This window comes from Muntiacus reevesi, chromosome 11 (genome assembly GCF_963930625.1).
Source record: "Muntiacus reevesi chromosome 11, mMunRee1.1, whole genome shotgun sequence".
In the NCBI taxonomy this organism is placed as follows: domain Eukaryota; kingdom Metazoa; phylum Chordata; class Mammalia; order Artiodactyla; family Cervidae; genus Muntiacus; species Muntiacus reevesi.
In genome coordinates, this window is record NC_089259.1 from 71389258 (window position 1) to 71412147 (window position 22890).

The 22890-nt window shown below is 41.8% G+C and overlaps 1 protein-coding gene across 4 annotated transcripts in view; it reads left to right on the plus strand.

Annotated features, from left to right (window-relative positions):
- Positions 1–22890, plus strand: part of MBNL2 (muscleblind like splicing regulator 2) — a 164384-nt gene that overhangs the window by 130099 nt on the left and 11395 nt on the right. For 2 of the 4 annotated variants that reach the window (XM_065902263.1, XM_065902265.1), the window contains one exon: positions 6134–6228. The exons of the other annotated variants lie outside the window; for them this stretch is intronic. In XM_065902263.1, the coding sequence (XP_065758335.1) occupies positions 6134–6228 (95 nt within the window). The remainder of the gene's footprint in view (positions 1–6133; positions 6229–22890) is intronic. 4 annotated transcript variants of the gene reach the window in all.

A 22890-nucleotide genomic window follows, 5' to 3' on the forward strand; every position in this document is an offset into this window, starting at 1 on the left:
TTTAAACTTGGTAAATGAAGGGCTCATTACTTTTAAACTAACTGATTTTTCTATAAATACATTAGCAATTATCATAAAGATGAAACAAAAACTGTTTATGTTCTCCTGGAAGTTAGGCTTTATTGAAAGGTCATTCGCAATGAAGTTTTTAATATACTGCTAAAATTCTCCCATTGATACAATGAGACTTTGAATTTTAGGAACTCTGCCTTCAGGCTGGGGAGATACTAATATAAAATATTATGCAAAATATGAGATTCTTCCCCAAACCCATGCTAATATAATTATCACTGTGGTTGATGCCCTAGCACATTTGCAGTGGGTGGGATTTTTCCTTTTTGATAGGAATTATTTTAATCTAGTGGTTATACTTTTTTCTTTGCTCTGTTAGGAAAGTGACAAAAACCACACACACTTACAAAAATAGTAGCATGATAATTCTTGGCATTTCTCTGACAGGTTTATTCTGAGTTCCTGTAAGTGTTCTTATCACATGACTCTTCAGGATAGTTCTGCCAGTGGCAGGCATTAATTATTTGCATTTTGCAGATGGGAAAACTGAGGCTGTGCGTATGCTGCCAAGTGGGATATATGATTCATGGAAGTGTCCCGATAATCCTACCCAGAGATTCTAGACTTGAAATATTTGTGCAACTGAAGCAGAAAATGTTTGAGAAGTCTTTGTTGATAGAATTAATGCCTTAGTGAAATGCTTCTACCAGTCGGAACAGAGATGGCCCACTGACTCCCTCATTGACTTATTTCATTAAGTTGGAAATACAGAGTAAGCAGAACAGGGAGGTGCTAGCGCAGATCTTCCCTAATGATCAGAAACCATACTCTTACATAAGCTTATCACACATCTTCATGAAAGATCGGTCAGTGTTTAGTGGAAGCGCTATGTATATAACCACAACAGAATGTATTTATCCTATTTAATTCAGCAAGCTGTTCTTGAACACATGGTCTGTTCTGGGTTCCAAAGGAGTAGGAGCATACAAAGGAGTTCAGAACAAGGCAAAAGTCAAATATCATGCAAAGCACCTCAGGGGATTTGAGAGTGAAGAAGGAGACAATGTCTTTGGCTATCAGATCTGCAGTAGGTGGTGGTGACTGACGACGACGTGGAGCAAGAAAGGCTCGCTTTGGAAAGAAAGACTTTCCGAAGGAGGAAAATTTTTCTTAGGACTTTGAGAGGAAAATTCTACCAGAGCATCCCAGGCAGGGGGAAGAGCATGGGTTGGGAAGAGTGCATTTGAGGAATAACAAACTGTCCATTGTTTCTCTAGTGTGACGTACTGGAGAGGCTGTGTTGGTGGGTGGAGGATGACAGTGGGGTGAAAAGGCAGAGATGGGGCTTAGAAAGAACATCAGGAGAAGAATCTGACATTGAGTAAGATAGCCACACACTGCAAAAATTATGTGTTTCAAATATTCATATCAGGCTTCCCTGGTGGCTCAGCTGGTAAAGAATCCGCCTGCAATGCGGGAGACCTGGGTTTGATCCCTGGGTTGGGAAGATCCCCTGGAGAAGGGAACGGCTACCCACTCAAGTATTCTGGCCTGGAGAATTCCATGGACTGTATAGTCCATGGGGTCACAAAGAGTCAGATATGACTGAGCGGCTTTCACAATGTTTGAATCACTTTTGGCCCCATAGAGATGCTCATCACGTTAATTTGGTTGAGCGTTTCAATCACATCCTGAACTGAGGCCAAAAGATAGCCGCCACCCCCGCCCTCTCCCCAGCCCAGCCCAGTGTGGCTGCAGGAGCTGCTGTTGATGGTTTGCAACCCCGAGACATTTGTGTGTGTTCCAGGGAAGCCCATCCATGTTGGAATGTGAAAGAATAGCGTGAAATTTCTAAAGGAGTAACTTTGAATCCAGCCATAGTTGACTTAGTTGACTTTGAAATCATTCACAAACTGAATTTTAGGAACAAGTTGCTCCCAACACACTCTCACTGGTAGATGAGAACATTCACTCAATTAACTGACTACCTACTATGTACCCCATAGATGCAGACAGACACAAACCCTGCCCTCCAGAGTTTACAGTGGAAGAGGAGAGGTGGATTTCAATGAGTAGCCATATAAATGTATAATCAGAAATTTTATGAGTATAATGAATGAAAAAGTAAAGAGTTGAATAAGGTTTAAAATGGAAACTGATTTCAGTGGCATGTGAAGAGAGGTAAAAGAACAAGTGAACAGTTTTTGGAAGAGACAACATATACCTTAAGACTTGAAAATGGGGTAAAGATGATTTTAGGCAGAGGGCTTGGGAGAAGCCCAAAGGCAGGCCAAACGTGATGAATTTGGTTCAGAGAAATGAGAGGCTAATCTGTCTGGAGCTTGGTGCCTGGGGGAGAGGCGTATAAGATGAGCTGAGCAGACAGACAGAGACTAGACCATGGGAAGCTTTATCCTAAAAGCAATGAGAAGGCGGTGAATCATGTGCAGCAGAGACGTGAACAGACCTCTACTGGGGAAGGTTTACTCCACCAGCAGAATGGAGCCTGGACTAAATGGGGGTGAGAATGGATGCAGGAGGATCAGCTAGGGTGTTACTGCATATCCGAGCCCAGATGTCATGGTGATCAGGCTGAGAAGTGGCAGTGGAGATGGACCAACAGACAAACAGAAGGTGCATTTTAGAAGCAGAGTTGCTCTGTCTGATTGGTGAGTGGACCAGGGAATTTCACAAAGGAAAGTGATATCCAAAAGAGCTTTCAGTTTAGGCTATAGCTACTTTATGGAGAGTGATGTGTCCCATCTAGCATGTCTGGAGGTGCAGAAACAGTTGCTGTGGGAAGTGCTTGAGTGTATTAAATTTGAGATGCTTGTGAGATCTCCGAAGTAAAAAGGCTGGATAAGCAGTTAGATGGAATGACCTGGAGCTCAGAGGAACAATCTGGGAGGGATACATACATTTGGAAACCTTGAACTTGTAGATTATATTTAAATCCTACACTGAATGATACCATGGAATGAATGATATACTAGAAGAAAAGTGTAGAGTAGATGAAAAGGAATCAGTCTGAGCCCTAAAAACTCTAGTGTAAAGACAGAGTGTGTGTGTGTCTGTATGTGTGTGTTTGTGTGTGTGTCTGTGTCTTCAGAAAATCAAGAGAAAGAGAAAAGAGTGGTTTATTACAGAGCAGCCAAGTGCTAAATGTTACCATGACTCAGGAAGTTAGATGAAGATGGAAGTGCTCCAACTGACTGCAGAAATACGGAGTTCTTTGATGACTCAGCAGTTTGAGTGGAGAGGTGAAAATGAAAGTCAAACTGGAGAGGACTGAAGAATAGATGAAAGTGGATGTGTAGGTAACTTTCCAGAAGTTTGATTGTGAAGAAAGTTAGAAAGGTAGGGCTGGAGAAAGCTAGGGTGTCATGAACAGGATTTGGAGATGCTTGTATGTGTGTTTCCATTTGGATATATTAGCACATGTTTGCTGAAGAATCCAGGAGGAGCCCAGTTAAATAGCCTCTTCTTCTGACTAGTTATTAATATTGGCCTGATCAAAATACAGATCAGGCCAAAAGTCTCCCTCAGGTGTGATCAGTTCAGCAGAGAGAATAAAGACCTACACATCTCAGAGTCTTTATCTAGTGTCTCAGAAGGCAGTTGTAAAACCCTAAGTGGGTATACCTACTTTGATTAAAAACTACTTCTCTGGCCACATGACACCCAATCTTCAGTTATGTAAATCCTTACATTACCTTGATTTTCAAGGAGCTGAACCAGAAGTAGATGATTCTTTTCAATACCATTCTTTTATTGGTATTCCACAACATGCGTTATATTCATGGTCAGTTTTCTGATTCAAGTGTATTAATAAGACCATCCACAGGTTAAGACAGCTATTCCCAGGGAAGGATTGAAATCTACCCCCTCCTCCCTCCTTTCTACCCACCTAGACACCAACTTGAGGTTTCCCAGGAGTTTCGTCAAAGGTGCCCCTCAGGGATCAGGTTGTAGCAACCATAACAAACCCCCTAACCCCAGTCCCGTCCCAGCCCCAGTTCTGCAGTTCTGCCTCTGCAGAAGGCAAGACTTGTCTCTGCCTAAGCAGTGCTTAGTTTTATTGGAAGCCACTGCTCCTTTATCATAATGAATCTCATAACAGAAAATAGGTCACACATATCCTGGTCAGCCTGTCAGGGGAACCTCTTCCTACATTGAGGGCTTTCAAGCAGCAATCTAAAATTCACCCGACCCACAACCCTTTGATTTGGAGGGTACAGAATCTTAATTACCGTTTTTATTTTCATATTGTCATTGACACAAAACATTTTACAATCACACAAGCAAACTCTTGATGCAATAAGGTCAGCGTGATCTAGTGAATACCAAACCTGACCTGGATTTTAGGAATAGATTTCTATTTCTAGCCTTACCCTTGACTCCCACGATGCATGACCTTGGAGTAGTTACTATGCCTCAGATTTTTCATCTGTAAAATACCCACTTCCTGCCTCGGAGGAGGAACTGGAGAATGTCTGTTAAGATACCGTGAGGTCTTAGAGAAAGGAGACCGCCGCATGATCACATGTCATTCTTATTAGAATCATGTCGATGGAGATGAATCCATAGTGTGAAAAGCAGTGAAGACTGTCGGCTTGAAATAAGTCAGATATGTCTGTGTCCGCACTGAAAATGTGAATGACTCTACAAGACTGTGTTAACTAACCCTACTTATTTCTGGTTGTGCTTCAATCTCACTTTGAATGTTAACTCTAAACCGCTAACCTGTTTCTTTCCCTTTATTCACTTTTTTCCCACCTACCATTGCATGACATGCAGGGTCAGTTTTGTGCATGACTCCCGCTACCAGTATTGGTAGGTTCCAACCTTTTTTATTTGTCTTTTGTAGTTTGTACAATACCTGCACGTGACCGAGATTGATTTCAGAGATGGTAGAGATGCTGTAGGAACTGGTAGATCTGAAGGCTTATTTGGCTTTAGAGTTAACGTGTAGGTTTTAAAATGTACTCATAGACTTAAGAAAATGACCGTTTTAATATGACTAGAGCAACCACTACAAGACATGAAACCACAAGTACGAGTCTGCTTTTTAATGATCTGTATTTTGTTTCTATTTAGAGTTGATATGGTTTTAGTGTAAGGGGGAGAAAAAGCTTACCTTATCAGAGAGGCAGGCTAATTTCATCAATGTTTTAAAGTTTCATGTGGTGTGCCTTTATCTCCTCTTTGCTGTGTGTTAGAGTTATCAGAGTTTCCCAGAAGTACTTATTTTAAAAGATTATAAATGGATGTATTTTGAAAACAAATGTCACAACTGCCTTGCTTTACTATACTTTTTGATTTTGTGTTGATTTATTTGTAATGAGTATCTGTACCTTACTATTCCCGTAGATGTTAACTTTTAATAATACAAAGATAAGTTATCCCCACACTTCCCAAAGCCTTGGTTTAAAAATCTGTCTTCAGGACACATGGATTAGTTCCATTTACAGTAAAGAACAGTAAACATTGGTAAAATTTGCCTGTCTATTTCACAGTGACTGTGTTAGAATTTACATCAAGGCCGTAATTTTTGCTTCACTGTTTATGGACCCAAATAAACCACAATCCCCAGTAATTCCAGTTCAAACAGGCAGCCCCAAATTGACGCCCAAATTTCAATTTAACTGCAATTCATGCCAAGAAAATTCTGACTTGCCAAATTAGGCCTACATATTGAGGTTTCGATGTTTTAGAATGATGATTAAAAAATGAATATCATAGACTCTTACTTCATTTTGACATTACATTTTGCATTTTTAGAAGCACCCTTTATTATAGGCACCATAGGCTGTGAATTGGGAATGATCTATTGCTAGAAGTAAAAATGTTTGTAAATACATCAACCAAAGTAATGTGCTTTGGCCTTTCTGGGAATCACTGATTGTGTTTTAAAACTTCCTTTAATTGTACTTGTAATAAGCTATTTTCCCTTTTTTATTTCTCTCCCATGCTTCCTTGCTTTGCATTGTGATTGCATGCCATCTGCTGGTTTAACCCATGATGGCTTGCTGCTCTGATATTCACCATGCCAAAATACCACTTCTATTACCATAATGCTACACCCTCCTGTTCATTGCTCCCATGGTTCCCCTCCTGAAAGTACCCATGATGCACAGCGCTACGTCAGCCACTGTCTCTGCAGCAACAACTCCTGCAACAAGTGTCCCCTTCGCAGCAACAGCCACAGCCAATCAGGTTTGCTCCTTTTAAAGCTTTCTTTCACAAATCCCGAACTCTAAATGAGTGCTGATATTTAAAAAAAAAATTCTCGGTGAGAATTTTTTTTTCATGTTTATCCATCAAATTTTATTTTTTTGATTAGTTTACAGCCAGCATTTATGGACAGGTTGCACTTATTTAGAGTTAACATTTACTGCAAATAATGATGTAGCTATGTTTTGTGTTGCACTGTTTGTTTTCGTACCTAATATTGTGTAATTAACCTGACAGGCTTACATTCCTTTTAGTACAGCATTATGTATCCAGTGGTTTGTGAATTGTCACAGAAAAAAAGAAAAAGAGAGAGAGAAAAGCATGCCTGGGGGTGCTTCAAAACTGGCTGTCTTTGGATTCAGTTCATTCAGACCCTGTTATTTGTTGTAGAGGAAAAGAAACATTCTCCTCTCAGGAAAGCCTCCCTTTTTTCCTCAGTGTCAAATCTGAGGGCTGAATGATTCTGGTTGACATTTCACCTTGGTCTTACGTGCTCCTCACACTCACTTGGTTCCCAAGTGAGAGCCAGACGGTACTGGAAGCAGAGTACTGCCCACCGAGTTCACAAAGGCTGGATGTAACCGAGAAAGGGGCGTTTAGTTCTCTTGGTCTAATGCATGTGCCAATAAGACCGTGGATGGACTGTTTCTCAGTAAGGGCCAGTTGGCTGTTTCCTGTCATCACGGGCTGACTGTAACCCTAACCCCAGCCAACCAACTTGCAAACGTGTGCGCTCAGGGTGCCAGGAGAGGAGTATGAGCGTCAACTCTCGCTTGCCCGGAAAAAACACACACACACACACACACACACACACACACACACACACACACGCACACTTGATTGCGCATGCGCTCCCTTCACAGACGAGCTGTTTTGATTTTGTTCTTAGTATAGTCTTTTGGTTTTTTGTTTTGTTTTGTTTTTAACAAAATCGACTGTACTGATAAAAGACGACAAGAATTATCGGAGGAAGGGGAGGGAAGGTCCCAGGGAATGGAAGAAATTGGGAAAAATCATGTCTGGGTATAAATGGCAGATTCCAAACTCTATTCTGCAGGCGGGAAGGGCTGATTCACACTTCCTTCCTTGTTCAAGTTAATAAGCATTGCCAGAGCTGCAGGTCTCATCACTGGAAAGATAGGTGTGAGTGCCCTTGAATGAAGAAACGAAGGCAAAATCTGTGAGCTCCCCCCGAGTCCTTTGAACGGTGATAGAGCAGAAAAGAACAAAGGCGGGAGGGCAGAGAGGCCAGGTGGACACTCAGGCAATGCCAGCTAGTGACAGCGCTTCAGCTCATCACTCACCGCCTCGACAAGCCAGCTTCCCTCTAGGAGAGCCAGCTCGGCTTCCAAACAGATGTAACAGAGAAATCACATCAGTTTCTTAGCTGGAGGATTTTTTTTCAAACGATAGGATAGGAGAAGGGAGAGACAGTGTGTGTCCTTCCATTATTAGGTTCAAAGCTCCTCTTTTCACTTGGTCCTTCTGAATAGGGGAACTGGAAATGTTTCTTTTATGTCTAAATCTAGCCTTCTTGAGCTATGTTTTTGTGATTTTTGACAGAAGTTTTGCTGTAAGGTCCATTCCTAAGAAAACAAGTTTAAAGTGGATTACAGTTTTGGTTACAGTGGAATTTAACTTTATATTTTTATGGCAAGTTAAGCGCTTTTCATACAGAGAGCTCTTTCTTGGGAATGGAAAGGAAATAAAAATAAAGAAATACTTTGGAGTTTTAGGTTATGTCCCTTTATTATGATAAATTCTTGATCTTGTATCATAAATATTTTTGCAACCTAGTGGTTTTTTTGGCCCCGTTTGGTAGAAAAGTACTGAGAGATCACATGCCTATGTGTAAGCTTATGTATTTGTGTAGGGAGGAGGCGTAAGCTGTTCAGAAACTAAAATATACCACTTTTCAGCACAGTGTGACTGGTAAAGGAACTAATTAGTTAACTTCAATTAAGTCCAAAAAACTAAAATTGCAGGTGTACTTTATAGTAGCTTCAAGAATCCTAGATTCTGTGCTTTGCAGTTTATCAGGTATAATCATTGCTGGACTTCAGTGATGACAAAGAGAAATCCTTTAGTGGCTCTCGATGAAGTTCTTCTTTCATAAGAACGTAACAGAAAAAGAACTAGTAGTAAACATAAATTCTCAGATATGATACTCTTAAACTATTTTCAACAAGTTTCAAGGAGCGGAGCCACTACAAAAGAACTTGAAAATTCTTTTAGTGCCTAGGAATTCAGAACTCAGAGAGATTTCTAATGACTATGAAATGGCAAGTTTTCGTCTTATTAAGATTTCACCCTTTAAGCTTACATTGAATCATATGGATGTGAATTATGTGTCATTTAAACAAAATGAATCTTGTTTCCTCACTTGTGAAAGGAAGATGAGAACTGGATGGCCGCTGAGGTCCCTTCCAGCTCTTGAGCTTCAGCACATCTATGGTTCCTTAACTGCCATGCTAGGCCCAAAGCATGAGATGATAGAGGTAACCATTCCATTCTCCAGGGGAATCTCTGTGTCAGGGAAGATTCTTCCTTCTCTTCACTGAGTCATCTGTTCTTAACACAAAAAATGTGGGCTTACCTGGTGGCTCAGATGGTAAAGAATCTGCCTGCAATGCAGGAGATCCAGGTTCTGTCCTTGGGTTGGGAAGATCCCCTAGAGAAGGAAATGGCAACCCACTCCAGTATTCTTGCCTGGAGAATCCCATGGACAGAGGAGCCTGGTGGGCTACAGTCCAGGGGGTTGCAAAGACTCAGACACAACTGAGCGATGTAAACATGTGGTAGGGTTTTCACAGTATTCTAGTTCATTGGACCAACTGTCAGTTCAAATAGTTCAACTCTCGTAGGTATGTGTAATTAGATACAAGTCATTCATAGAAGAAGAGAGACCAGAACACCCCATGACGGCTCCTCCAGCCCAGAGTTCCTTTATATGTCACCCCATGGCTAGTCAAGATGAACCAACAGATTTATAAATTCTACCCTCAGGGCTTAATCAGGATGCCAGCAGTGAAAGTTTTAACTGAACTTAGACTTGCAGTTTCAAGTTAAATGACAACAAAACCCAAATACTTTGGGGAAACAAAGAATACTGTTTTGGTTATTTAGCTCTGGGAGTAGATATAAGAACAAAAGTACAATAAGCAAATTTACCGATAGCTATCTCCTGTTTCAGTTAAGTTCTTTGGGCCTTAATATACAAGTTATACCTAATAATAATATTATATACAAATTATGTAGATGTCCAAGACACTATTCTAAATGATTTCTCATATAATACATTTAATATTATATCATATTTTATATCATGTGAGAAAGAATACATATGTATAGGATACACACAGCCTTACTATCAGTTCAGTTCAGTTCAGTTGCTCAGTCTTACTATAGTGTTATGAGCATTGTTGTCTCTATAAAATTATCTCATTTTCTAGATGGTAGACCTGAAACCAAGGTTAACTACCTTAGTCAGAGTTAAACATCTAATAAATTGTCTTGCTAGAAATGTGCTCTTAACCAGCTTGCTATACTGCCTCTCTCTATAATTACAAATGAATGAAAATCACTTATTCCGAAGATAAAACTATCTCTAAAGTGAAACTCAATAACAGCAAGCTCTGTTGCTTTAGGGAAAAATGAAGGAGTTCTGCTAATGCAGCTCAAACCGAGGTGAATTCCAAGTTCGGGAGATGAACTGAATCTGAGCAGAGCTTCAAGCTAATTATGTAATAGCCAGGTCACATTTAGAAACTATATACAAGTTAATGTATATTAATTGTGATATAGAACTATTGATTAATAGACTATGTAATATTATACCCAGTGAGTAGACTGAAAATTATGAATAATTTCTGTGCAAGTAAGATGAGAACTAAGATGAGAAGTGGAAAGGAATTAGTCATTAGTCCTGGTGAAGCAGATTCAGGGGCTGCTTTTGTGTGAATCACGGCCCTGGTCTTTAACCCCAGCCTCTGCTGCTCATCTCATAAGTAGCATGGTGAAAAGGGAAATCAGAAATGAAAATGAAGGTACAATATAAGCCATTTAGTTTCAGTCCACTAACAGAAGGTCAGAATGTATAAATCTATAGACGCCTGTATTGACGCCAATTTAATCTCAGAGTGTTCAGTAAAAGAGGCAAGGTCCACAGTGTAGTAGATGGATTATCTCTTTTTTTTTTCATATTATAAGAAATTTTATTAATAAAATGAGAGTAGAGATTGATATCCCTCCCTGGAATTATTGTGGTATTCTGTTGTGTCATTACATGCTGCCAAAGACTGAAGGGGGCGGCAGAGGGTGAGATGGTTAGATAGCATCACCTACTCAATGGATGTGAGTTTGAGCAAACTCTGGGAGAGAGTGGAGGACAGAGGAGCCTGGCATGCTGCAGTCCACGGGGTTGCAAAGAGTCAGACCCGACTGAGTGGCTGAACGACAGCAACATCATCCTGTCGTTGCTTTACTATTAATATTTTTCTACTTCAAAAAATACATTCTGTTTCAAAAGGGGAGAAAATAATTTCCAAGTAAATATATTTTAAATCTTAGTTTCTTCATTTATATATGGAGATTATTCAACTTACCTAATGACATCCTTGAAGGCCCAATTATATTCTGAGTCTTTCCCTGAATGCCTGCAGCTAGAATTTCTTTTCCTACCCTCTGAATTCCACAAGGACTTGATCGACATGTCCCTTAAAGCGTCATCATTAGATAGATGGAATGACAGCACAGATGCGCAAAGATGGGGAAGTGTAAAGCTTCGTACAGAAAAACTAACAATCCAGTTGGTCAGAGCACCGGTGTCTGGGAGCGGGACAGCAGAGGTTTGACGTGGACTGTGCAAGACTTTAAATGCCGATTCCGAGGTAAAGGGCCCGGCCTTTACTTGGCCATTGAAAGTTTTTAAGCAGGAAAGTGAGAGGATGCAACTCCAAGAAGAGCAAGTAGATGGATTCGAGGCAGGAGAGTCTGTGGAGCCTAGGGAGAGGCTCCCACAAGACCTAAACTGGGACAGTGGCAGCTGGCAAGAGGCCGACTTTGTCCTGCCTCTGCCTGTTACGTGGAAACCCAGTGGCTCAGTAGTAAAGAATCTGCCTGCAATGCAGGGGACTTGCAGGAGATGTGGGTTTGATCCTTGGGTTGGGAAGATCCCCTGGAAAGGGAAATGGCAACCCACTCCAGTATTCTTGCCTGGAGAATCCCATGGACAGGAGAGCCTGGTGGGCTACGGTCCATGGGGTCACAAAGAGTCAGCCACAGAGAAATGTAAGAACAATCTCAAGCTATGGCAAAACCTGGTCAAATAAATGTCACACGGCAGAAAAAGAGATTGGGGCTGACAGGAAAGGTTACCTGCAGGAAGTTGCTTTTCTGTAGGAAAACCTGAATTCAAGGACAGCAGTTGGGTGGATTCCCTGGTCAAATGCCTCTAGGGTGCTGGCTCCTAACCTATGGTTCCCCACCCCTAACCTGCGTGAGACCTCCCAGGCCTTATTCAAAAGAAAGAGTCCCTTCAGATCTGGGGTGAATATGTATTGTCTGTGTGTCCACAGTTAGAGCTGTACAGACATGTAGGGAAATGATTCATCTAATTCATTCTGGTCATGGGTCCATGCTAGGAAGATGAATTCTTACATATTGGATAATAGGAATATTTTAATGGAGCACCCCATGCACTGCTTTTAAAGCTGGTGAAATCAAATTATATTTCTGGCAAGATGTTAGTAACACTAATCAAATCTCCAAAAAGTGCTGGTTGGTGTTTAAAATTAGGACCTTGAGGTCTCATCACATCTTCTGAATTCTCCTCCAAAGATTAAATCCATTCAGCTGGAAGCTGGCCTTAGGAAGAGTTTGTTCAAAATTAGTTAATAACATATTATGCATTCCTACAGCAGAAACTAACAGAACATTGTAAAGAAATTATATTCCAATTAAAAAATAATAATAATAAAATGATACATACATTCCTATCCCTTCATTTGTTAGGATATTTCAGATGTCAGAAAATCCCCATTGTGCAAACATGCCTGATAATGTTTAGTATATATAATAATCAATTGCAACCATATCTTACCAGACAAAATAATTACATGCAACCAGATACATATATTATGCTTTATCAGGAATGCTACAAAGTACTAAAGAGAGATGAGAAAAGTTTAAGAGCATCAGAGTTTACTTACTTCTCACATATAAATGTGAACACAACTTCTAAGCTATTTGTGTACAGAGTCTTGAATATCGATATACAGAGTTATAGTAAATCACCCTATCCTAACTAAGAAATCTAGAAAGGTCAGGTCATGTTTTACTTAATCTCTCGTCTCAGAAAGTTTTATACAACATCTATTATTCAAAGCCATCTGTTAGGACTATATTCAGACAAATGTAGGAGGCATCAAACATTCCCCACTGTTCCCCACTTGACCCATTTGGAGCCTGTGTTTTTTTCACAAGAAAAATCTGGGTTCTGCAAGGCCCCAGTGTGGGCGAAGTAGACCCCCATCAGCTCCCTCCCCTGAGCCACACAGCAGGGTCACCAGCCTCCCTGTCTGGGTGATCCAGCTGGGACTCACTCCTTTCTCGCCGTTGGCTGGGTCCCGAGAACAGATGAGAGGAAGCCCCTGGGCCCCAAGTATGTTGTGCCCCCAAAAGGCCTGGACAGCAGCTGTCTAGATCCAGCCCTTGTGAAATAACGCTGGGGCCGGAACACCCGTCTCAGCATCATGATGCTGCTAAAGGTGTGTGTGGCCCCTTCTCTAACTTTTTGCTGACGTTCTAACTGTGGAGGAGGGCTCAGTTTCAGTAATGGATTGGGATGCCTCAAATGAAGAAGAATTGCCATACGAGATAATTTGCAGGGAGAGGGAGTGATTGTGTGTGTGTGTGTGTGTGTGTGTGTGTGTGTGTGTGTGAAGACAACAGGGTGGGGGAGAGAGGAGGAGAGAGAGGGAGACTGATCGCTGTGTATCTCTTCAAGTCAAAGAGCAAAACAATAAAAATGGCGGCATTTTGCCTTCATTTAACGCCACTAGTTAAAGCTGCTTGATAATTAGAGCCTGAATTCCATGCCGCAAAGTGCCTGGGGCACTGGAATCCAGACTTGCCGTGTGTGCGTGCTAAGTCCCCAAGTTGTGTCTGACTCTTTGCGACCCCATGGTCTGTAGCCCATCAGGCTCCCCTTTCCGTGGGATTCTCCAGGCAAGAATTCTGGAGTGGGTTGCCATTCCCTTCTCCAGAGAACTTCTTGACCCAGGGATCAAACCCACATCTCCTGCATTGGCAAGCAGATTCTTTACACTAACACCACCTGGAAAGCCCTCCAAACTTGCTAGTCTGGTCCAAAAAAAAAAAAAAATGCCTGAGGTGCAGGGAAGGAGAGGTGGGAAGGCTGCTCCGTATGTCTTAGGGGGAGCTGGGTCTATGAGAGCCATATAGAGGCAGATTTTGTTTAAGAAATCAGAAAATAAGGGGAAAAGAAGACCTTTTATTTTCCTGCCTGAGAAGCAGCCGCTTTGCAGAACTACCATGAGATTTAATTAATATATTATGTATTTGCAGATTCTCCAAGGAAAGGCTAAGTTATATAAGTGTTGTGATCTAGTACATTTTCATTTTTCATGAATAATTTACACCTCATGGTGAGAAACTTGGGCAGGATTCTTTTGTATATAGCACCTAAAGACATCATATCAGTTCCAATTTCGTGCAGCTGAAGAGAAAAATGTCAAGGGTTCTTATGTGGAACTTGACTGCATGGTGGATCATCCTACTCTTATTCTACCTCAAATCCCATCCTCTTTTGCATTTTGATGGAATTTGGGGGGCAATCTTTTCAGATTGAAAAGTCATATTCCCAGTAGTACTTCGGCTTTTGTTGACCATCCTAAAAGTATGCTCATTTTTCTAACTGTAGGTTTTCTCTTTTGGGATAAATACACAGTTCATCCCAGAGGTGTGTTTCCTTCCAGCTGTAGCTGTGTAAAGGAAGAGAGGCGAGGTGCAGTGCAGGAATTTGGATCCATTGCCAAGGGTTGAAAGATGAATGGGGTCTCGTCCTTAATACAAGTTGCTGTGGACAGAGTCAGTTTTTTGATTTATAGGTATTTCTCTTCCCAAGTTCTGCCACTGCTGCCTGCCTGCCCACACTTCTACCTGCTTGTCTGGGGAAGTTGTCAGCCTTGCTGTGTGGGTGGATGGAGAGGAGAGATCCTTCCAGTCTCCCAATACAGAGCTAGCCTGAGTATCACTCCACTTCTGGATGTCACGCCTCCACGAGTCAGGGACAAACTGGCATTAGGTGCGGCCTTTTAGACTTCCTAGCGTTCCCTCTGGGCCACATTGCTGGAGGCAGTGTTTCCCAAGGTCAGACCTGTCTGAGTCTGCTGAACATGCTGGAGACACCAGTGTGGCAAAGTGCTAATGGTCCCTAGGAGTTTACTGCCTAGTCAGATGTGAAGCAGTCAGTGTCATAAAGGGAAATCATCAAGTCCTCGAATTAAAAAAAATAAACTGCATGGCAGAACTTTTCTCCTAAAGTAGGGAGGTGGGTCTTGGAGGATGTGTAGGAATTAGATAAGGAGCAGATGAGCTGTCCCTTAGAGTGAAATGTCAGGGGTAGAGCTAGGGGTGAGCTAAGGGGCAAGGAGGGCTAGCATTATAAACGTACCAGCTTCAGGCTTTACATGTGTCCTCATCTTTAGCCCTACCAGATGGGTTCTGTTCTTCCTCTTTAACGTGGGAAGACATCAAGGCTCAGATTTTGCTGTGACTCTAATCAGCAGAAGGGCCTCCCTTTGACCTCAAGACTCTCTAAGGTCAGCGCTTTCCCTCATCCTGTCTTCTTCCCCAAGCCTGGGGTTTCAGAAGCAGTCTCAGTCTTTCCCCACAATAGACGCAGACAGAGCAGCTCTTACTGTGTCAGGTCTGAAGCAGGGGGTGGTATGGCTGAGGCCCTGCATGCAGCGAGTGAGGGGGTGGAGAGGCAGCACACACAGGCAGGACTGGCAAATCCATGGAGCAGTGAGGAGGGGTCAGGGCACAGAGGGCATTGAATGGCAGGCTGAGAGCAGGGCCGCAGAGCGCTAAAGGGGGCTCTGCAAGCCCCCATCTACTGGACGTGAGTGGGAGGTGTGAGCTGGGGTAGGCTGCAGGTTAACTGGTGAGAAAGCTGCTCCATTGATGAAGTGATGAACTGGGATGGGGAGAAGGATCCTTTTCTCATGTGTGGGGAAGGATGAATGCAGTCATCCCTTCGTATCTGTGGGGCATTGGTTCCGGGACCCCAAATGATACCAAAATCCACGGATGCCCAAGTCTCATATAAAATGGTGCATTTGCATATAACCTAAGCACATCCTCTCTTAGACTTTAAATCATCTCTGCATTACCTAATGCAACATAAATGCTATGTAAGTAGATGCCAGTGCACAACAAATTCAAGTTTTGCCTTTTGGAACTTTATGATTTCTTTTTTTTTCAAATATTTTCTATCCATGGTTGGTTGAATCTGTGAGCGCAGAGTCCATGGATATGAAGGAGTACACGTGCTCAGTGCCCAGTCATGCCCCACTCTTTGTGACCCCATGGACTGGAGCCCACCAGGCTCCTGTGTCCATGGGATTCTCCAGGCAAGAATACTGGAGTCGGTTGCCATGCCCTCCTCCAGGGGATCTTCCCCACCCAGGGATCAAACCCAAGTCTCCTGCATCACAGGTGGATTCTTTACCACTGTGCCACCGGGGAAGCCCATGGAGGAGGACAGACTGTAACTGAGAAAGTCAGGAACATTCAGGGAGGCATTTTGATCCTTTCTCTTCCCAGTGACTCTTTCCAGTTTCTGAGTATCTGTGGATTCAACTTTCTGGTCCCTGCCACATCAACCTTCTAAAAGGCATCTCTCCCCAAGATTCACATAAAAAGAGTGGTTCCCGTTGACACTTGCTCACTTTTATTTGTGCTAGTGTAGTAGTGTTGGTCGTTCAGTTGTGTCCAACTCTTTGCGACCACATGGACTGTAGCCTGCCAGGCTCCTCTGTCCATGGGGTTCTGCAAGCAAGAATGCTGGAGTGGGTTGCCATTCCCTTCTCCAGGGTTGATTTGCGCTATAAAGCACAAATGTGCTGACTGGTATTTTCTGCCATTGGTTTATGAAAAACTATAGCTCATCTAACATTTAGACTCCATCATGCCTCGACATCATGTATAATATGCTGGCACTTTGGGTCTGTTTTAACACCAGGTGGTGAAATGATGCTATCATCACCCTCCCCTTGCTCAGAGTTTGTGTCAATGAGCTTCCTGTAATCAAGCACAGAGGCTCTTCACTGTTCACTGCAGTACATTTCTGGAAGCAGCATCATTAAGCTGAACGTTGTAAAATGTCACCGGTTTTCCCAAAGTCACTGTCACCTCAGGCATTGCAGGTCTGACCTAAGACCTGCATCAACTGTATCAAAGCAATGAAAGGCGTTAAGTCCTATGAGCAACCTGACCACAACCAGGCCATCCTTCTACAGTTAATAGAAAAAGGGAATGATGAGGCAAGTTACATTGTAATTCGGAGCAAGTCCCCAGATCAGCAAGGCGGCTTATCCAAGTCCCATAAATAATAAGAGAACCATGACTGGGACTCGATTGTCCCTGTCCTGCTTAGGGTAATATTTTTTCCCATTTGCCACACTGTCTTCCTGAGAAAGTGCTTTAAATGATCATTAAAGGAGCCCCAATGGGTTTCCCTGGTGGCTCAGTGGGTAAAAATAATCTGCCTGCAGTGCAGTAGACACAGGAGACAAGGGTTCGATACCTGGGTTAGGAAGATCCTGGAGAAGGAAATGGCAACTCACTCCAGCATTCTCACCTGAAAAATTCCACGGACAGAGGGGCCTAGCGGGCTGCAGTCCATGGGGTCGCAAAGGATTGGACGCAGCTGAGGGACGGAGCTCGCACAAAGGGGCCCCAGAGTACTCTGGAGCATGCACACAGCCCAGAGGTGGCCCAGGCATCTGCTAGTAAGTGCCTACCGAGTGCCAGACACTGCGCTAAGCTTTTGTATGAAGCATCCTCATTAAAACCCCCACATGGCCCTGCAAGGGAATATTCTTATCCCCAGTATATAGATTTAAAAAAACTGCAGTTTTGAGAAGCGTGTTCAAGATCATCTCTTAAGTGGCAAAACCAGATACACAACCTTCCGTAAGCTCCTAAGCTTCCATTTTAAAATGAGGGAAAGGACCTGGAATGGTTAGACGACTCATTCAAGGTCACATAAGGGATTAGAAGCTGAGAAGCCCAGACTTGGTCCTCTCTCTGTCCCTCAAACCACAATCCAGCATGAATATGCCACCTGTACCTTTTTTTTTGAACAATCAATAGATTTGCTTCCTCCTTAAAATTTAGAAAGGTTTTGGAGGAATCAAAAAGATTAAACTCGATTCCTTCTTTTTCTGCAAATGTCATCTCCAGTAATAATTTCATAACTTTTCCATTAGTCGTTCTTTTCAGTATTTGTCATTGTTAGCCCAAAATATTGGAAAGGACCAGAGAACCGCTTTAGTTATGAAGATTCAAGAGAAAAGGAATTGCTTGAGTCAGTTCCAATTGTTCATCCTTTTCTTTTCTTTTCTTTGCTCTTCTCTGACCCCTGTAATATTAAGGTTGTTCTTGAACAAGGAAAGAAGTTAAAATAGGGTAATCTAAGTAGTTTGTGAAGAATGAGAAGAATACTCCATTGTACTCCTTTGCCTTGGAAAACTGTGTAAAGAATTGCTTTCTTTTTTTATTTCACATGAGTTCATAACCTGAGTTCTCTTCTTTTTACTGCCATGTATGTGGACCTGTATCAGAACAGGTGAAGGTTTAAAAATTGAAGAATGATGTTTATTAGACAAGACTGGGTGTGCAGAAGTATCCATAAATAGTGGTCTGCTCTAAACACAGTGATCTAAGAAATATTATTAAGTACTGTACCTTGTCTAAAGAGTCATATCTGTGATTTTTGGCTTAGCCTAAGAAACTACCTGATGGCTCAGAGGGTAAAGAGTCTGCCTGCAATGCAGGAAAGCTGGGCTCAATCCCTGGGTCCAATCCCTGGGTCTGATCCCTGGGTCAGGAAGATCCCCTGGAGAAGAAAATGGCAACCTACTCCAGTATTCTTGCCTGGAGAATCCCCATGGACAGAGGAGCCTGGTGGGCTGTAATAGTCCATGGGGTCACAAAGAGTCAGACATGACTGAGTGACTGCATTATTTATTATTAAGAAACTAAAATAGGTGAAATATTACCAGATGATAACAGAGCATTATGTGCTTACCACCACCAAGCACTTGTTAATTATATGAGGCTCACAGCAGTTTATGTTAGGGACAACGTTTGAATTCCATTACAGAGATGAAGAGTGCTAAGAGTAAAAGATGTGGAATCACTTACCCATGGTAATACACATATCAGATCCAGAAACTGGGTTTGAACTGGATTTAAATTTAGAGAGTTTAAAGAGTGCCTGTCATGGGATGTAACTTTCTGTTGCAGTAGACATTGATCATTGTATGCACTGGATATTGATGCTTTTATAATAAAAGATTTTAGTTTGAAAAATGATTAATATGAATGACAGTCGAGACTTTCATGAACAATAAAGAAATTCAGCCTATATTTAGTTGTCAGTGACAAGTCAAGATATACGTACACAATAAGGGATGTGTATTTGACATTTAGAAAACCCTAATCTCATCAAAATCAAGTTTATTATCAACACATATGGAGTGTCATACAGACCATGTAATGTTTAAATGCACAAAATTATTATTTGAAGGCCTATTTAAATAGAAGCTGAAACCAAATTTTGTTTCGGATTATGAATCTTAAATAGACCAACGGAAGGAAGCCAGGGTGTATCAACAACCACTATTACATATCAGACACTTTATATACATTATTTAATTTAATATTCAGGAGAACTCTGTGAAGTGTCTTATCCATTTCTCAGAGGGGAGAAAACTTTAAATAATAATTTGCTTAAGATTCAAGCAGGTTGGCAGTGGCCAGACAATTTGAGAACTCAGGCTCACCAACCTCCAAACCCTGTTCTCTTGTGTCTGCACTATATTTGAATTAGATGGGAGCTTATGGTCAATGTAGAACTGGGATGAAGTTCTTTATATGGTTCCCTTAAAAACTGTTAACTAAAGAATCCACCTGCCAATGCAGGAGACGCGGGTTCAGTCCCTGAGTTGGGAAGATCGTCTGGACAAGGAAATGGCAACCCACTCCAGTATCCTTGCCTGGGAAATCCCGTGGACAGAGGAGCCTGGCGGGCTACAGTCCATAGTGTCACCAACAGCCGGCCACAACTGAGCACGCACTGTCTGTACTTAGTTTAACTACTGGTTTACAAAGTTTTAACCATTTAAGAAGAAAGTTTCAGTGGAAGCAAGCCTTTTAAATCTCAGTTCAAGATATGGTTTGAAAATATTGTTAGTTGATGAGATCAACAAGGAAATTCACATTTCAGTCCAGTAAACACAGCTTAGAAAGCAGATGAATGAAGACAACTCACTGTTCTCCATGTGGTGAACTGGCAAGAAACTTCTGCAAAGAGTCAGCCAGGAGGAGTCCTTTCATTTAAGACTTTCTCTCTCTCTCTCTTTAAAACAACAATAATTTTAAAAGAGATACTGCTTTTCTCCACTGTTTCCATGAAGCCTTACCTTCACATAAATCTCAGATTAAACAAACATCACTACCTAAGAATGAATATTTTGGGCAGCCTGGAGGGGCAACTATGAAAGGAGTGACTCGAGGTTAATTTGTTGTTGTTTCTTGTTTAGTCACTAAGTCATGTCCAACTCTTTCCAACCCTGTGGACTGTAGCCCGCCAGGCTCCTCTGTTCATGGCATTTCCCACGCAGGAATACTGGGGTGGCTTGTCATTTCCTCCAGGGAATCTTCCTGACTCAGGGGTCGAACCTGCATGGGCAGGCAGATTCTTTACCACTGAGCCACCAAGGAAGCCCAGAGGTTAATTTGGTTGTAGGTAAAGTCATAGAGCTAAATTTCAAAGTGAGCCAAGGAATTTATGATGATTCAGATTCCATTTTTGAAACCCAAAATGGGGAGGATAAAAAGAAAGGTGGGAGGGAAAGAAGGAAGACAGGTTAAGTACTGGCAAGAAAGGGCAATGGGGTTAGTGTTTGATGGGTACCGAGTTTCGGTTTGGAATGATGGTAAATTCTGGAGATAGGTGGTGGTGAGATGCACAATAGTGTGAGTGAACTTAATGCCACTGAACTATACTCTTAAAAATGGTTAAAGTGGCACATTTTACGCTCTGCCTGTTTTACCGTAATATTTTAAATTGGGCAAAGGATTCGAATAGAATTTCTCCAAAGAAGAAAGAATTAGGATTGGAAAGAGAGATACCTAATTATACTTAGGTTTTTGTTTTATTAAATCCATACTCTTTTCATATTAAAAATTCCTTCTTGTTCTGTACTTTCCTATAAGAGTTCTGTTTCCATGAAACAGGTAACTGTGTGCAAATGCGCTCAGTTCTTCCTCAGTGAACCATGCATGTTAGAAACTGGGTCTACTCCGAGGCTCTAACGGAGCCCACTGTTAACTCAGTGCCATGCATCTTCATGATTTTCCTCAACAGATGTTTATAAAGAGCCTACTATGTGTCATGTGAAATTCAGAACTCTGGGAACATAGCAATAAACAAGTCTCTGTTCTCATGGCTTTTAGCACCATCAAGCAGACAGGCAATAAACCAACATGTACGCAATGACAATCAAAGTAATTATCATATCGTAAGAATCATCCCAAAAAGTAGAGATGCTGAAAGGATGGGCCTAACCACTGAGCTTTGAGGGAAGATGGTTAGTAATAAAGAAATGAGAGAGAATGCAACTTGCTTGCTTTCTACCTTTTCTTTCTTTGGCTTCCATTTTGCCATCTTTTATACGAGGATATTTGGGACACTATCTGAGGAGTTATTAGAGAGGACAGATGGCAACCTGGTTAACTACCCACCACTCCAGAGGTGCCAGTGTGGTACAAGCAGAGTGGGAAACTCAGGCCCAGAATGGTCACAGAGCTGGCTGATGGCACAAACAAGCCTCCCAAATTTCCACTCCTGGGCCCTCTTTGACTTTTCCTTTGCATCATTATTTTATACTCATTGGGTGGTTTTGTTCCTCTCTCTCTCTCTCTCTCTCTGACACACATCCTCAAACACACGGGCCAAGAACTAAAAAGGAGGAAAGCAAAACGAGACTGATTTTTCTGGAAATTTTGTTGGATGGCGGTGTCATCCTACCAGTTCAAGAAATGTGTAAGATGATTAAGTACACAAAGACAGATTTTGTGTCCTGGACGTAACATTCATCTTAGCCTTCTTTTTAACTGAATCCCAGCATTTGGTTTCTTTTTCTGCCTTTCATGTCTTAAAAGCCAGTTCTTAGCAGGCTGAATTATACATTCTGCTACACTGTTAAGATGAATACTTCGGCCAAAATGTGCCCAGGATTCTAAGTCCAACATAATGGTAGTGGATACAAAAGCAGGGCATTGAGCAGGACTGGGGATTCGATGTTGAATCCAATGGGATCTTGTTTCTGTGATTTTTCTTGGCCTGGTTCTTTGGTGTATTACTGGGAGCAAAACCCCATATTGAAAAGAACAGGTTTAAATGAATGCTTTTGAAATTCCTTTTCAGTTGCTGCATAAACTGGGTTTTAAAGATATAAGAAAAGTTTTCTTGGATTCTGCCTTCATGTCCAGAGGTCACTTTCACTGAAATAGCTTCAGATGTGGGCAGCCTGACTAGTCTCAGATAGCCTTGTTTGCTCCACATCTCAAAGCACATATTCTAAATATAATATTCTTGGGAAAATATTTTATATCATAAATATTTTACAGTAAATTTATCTCTTACAATTTTTTTCTATAATATTTTAGAATATTTTTATATAGTGTCACATAACTACTATATATTATTTCTTGATATAGTAGAAGAATTTAGCCTTCCTTAATATGCAGACAGCCCCTAATTTTAAAAATGTTTGTTCAAAATTTCTTTTGCCACCTGGTTTGGAACTCGAGTAATTTTCCTGTAGAGACAGTGACGGACTTGATGGCTGGCTGACAGTAGTTTACTTCACTCATGACCTTTCTCAAGGATAATACTGTGCTAACAGCATGGAAGAGGCCAAATACCATATTATGGATGTTTCCACGTCTTTAGGATTCAGGAAAGATGCCAAAAGCATATGCTTAGCCAAAACTTCCAGACGGTGTGTGATAGTAAAGTCCTTCACCTTCTCCACCAGCTGAGGATAGAAGAACCGTAATCTGTGGTTCAGTGGTTGGGTGATTGGAATGTTCACTGGGGAAGGCATCTGGAGTAGGAATGGGATATACCACGTGGAGCCAAGATTTCCAGGAGACCAATAGGAAGATATAAGCTGGGACCTGGTCCTAGGTGGCCCCGGAAGCATTCAGAGCACCCTCTTTATTTGACTTGGGTGCTATACTTGGTTTGATGACTACTTTTTTCCTGACTTTCATGTGGCCCTTCCAGTCTAGCATTTTGTTTTATTTTGACCTTCTCTGCAGACA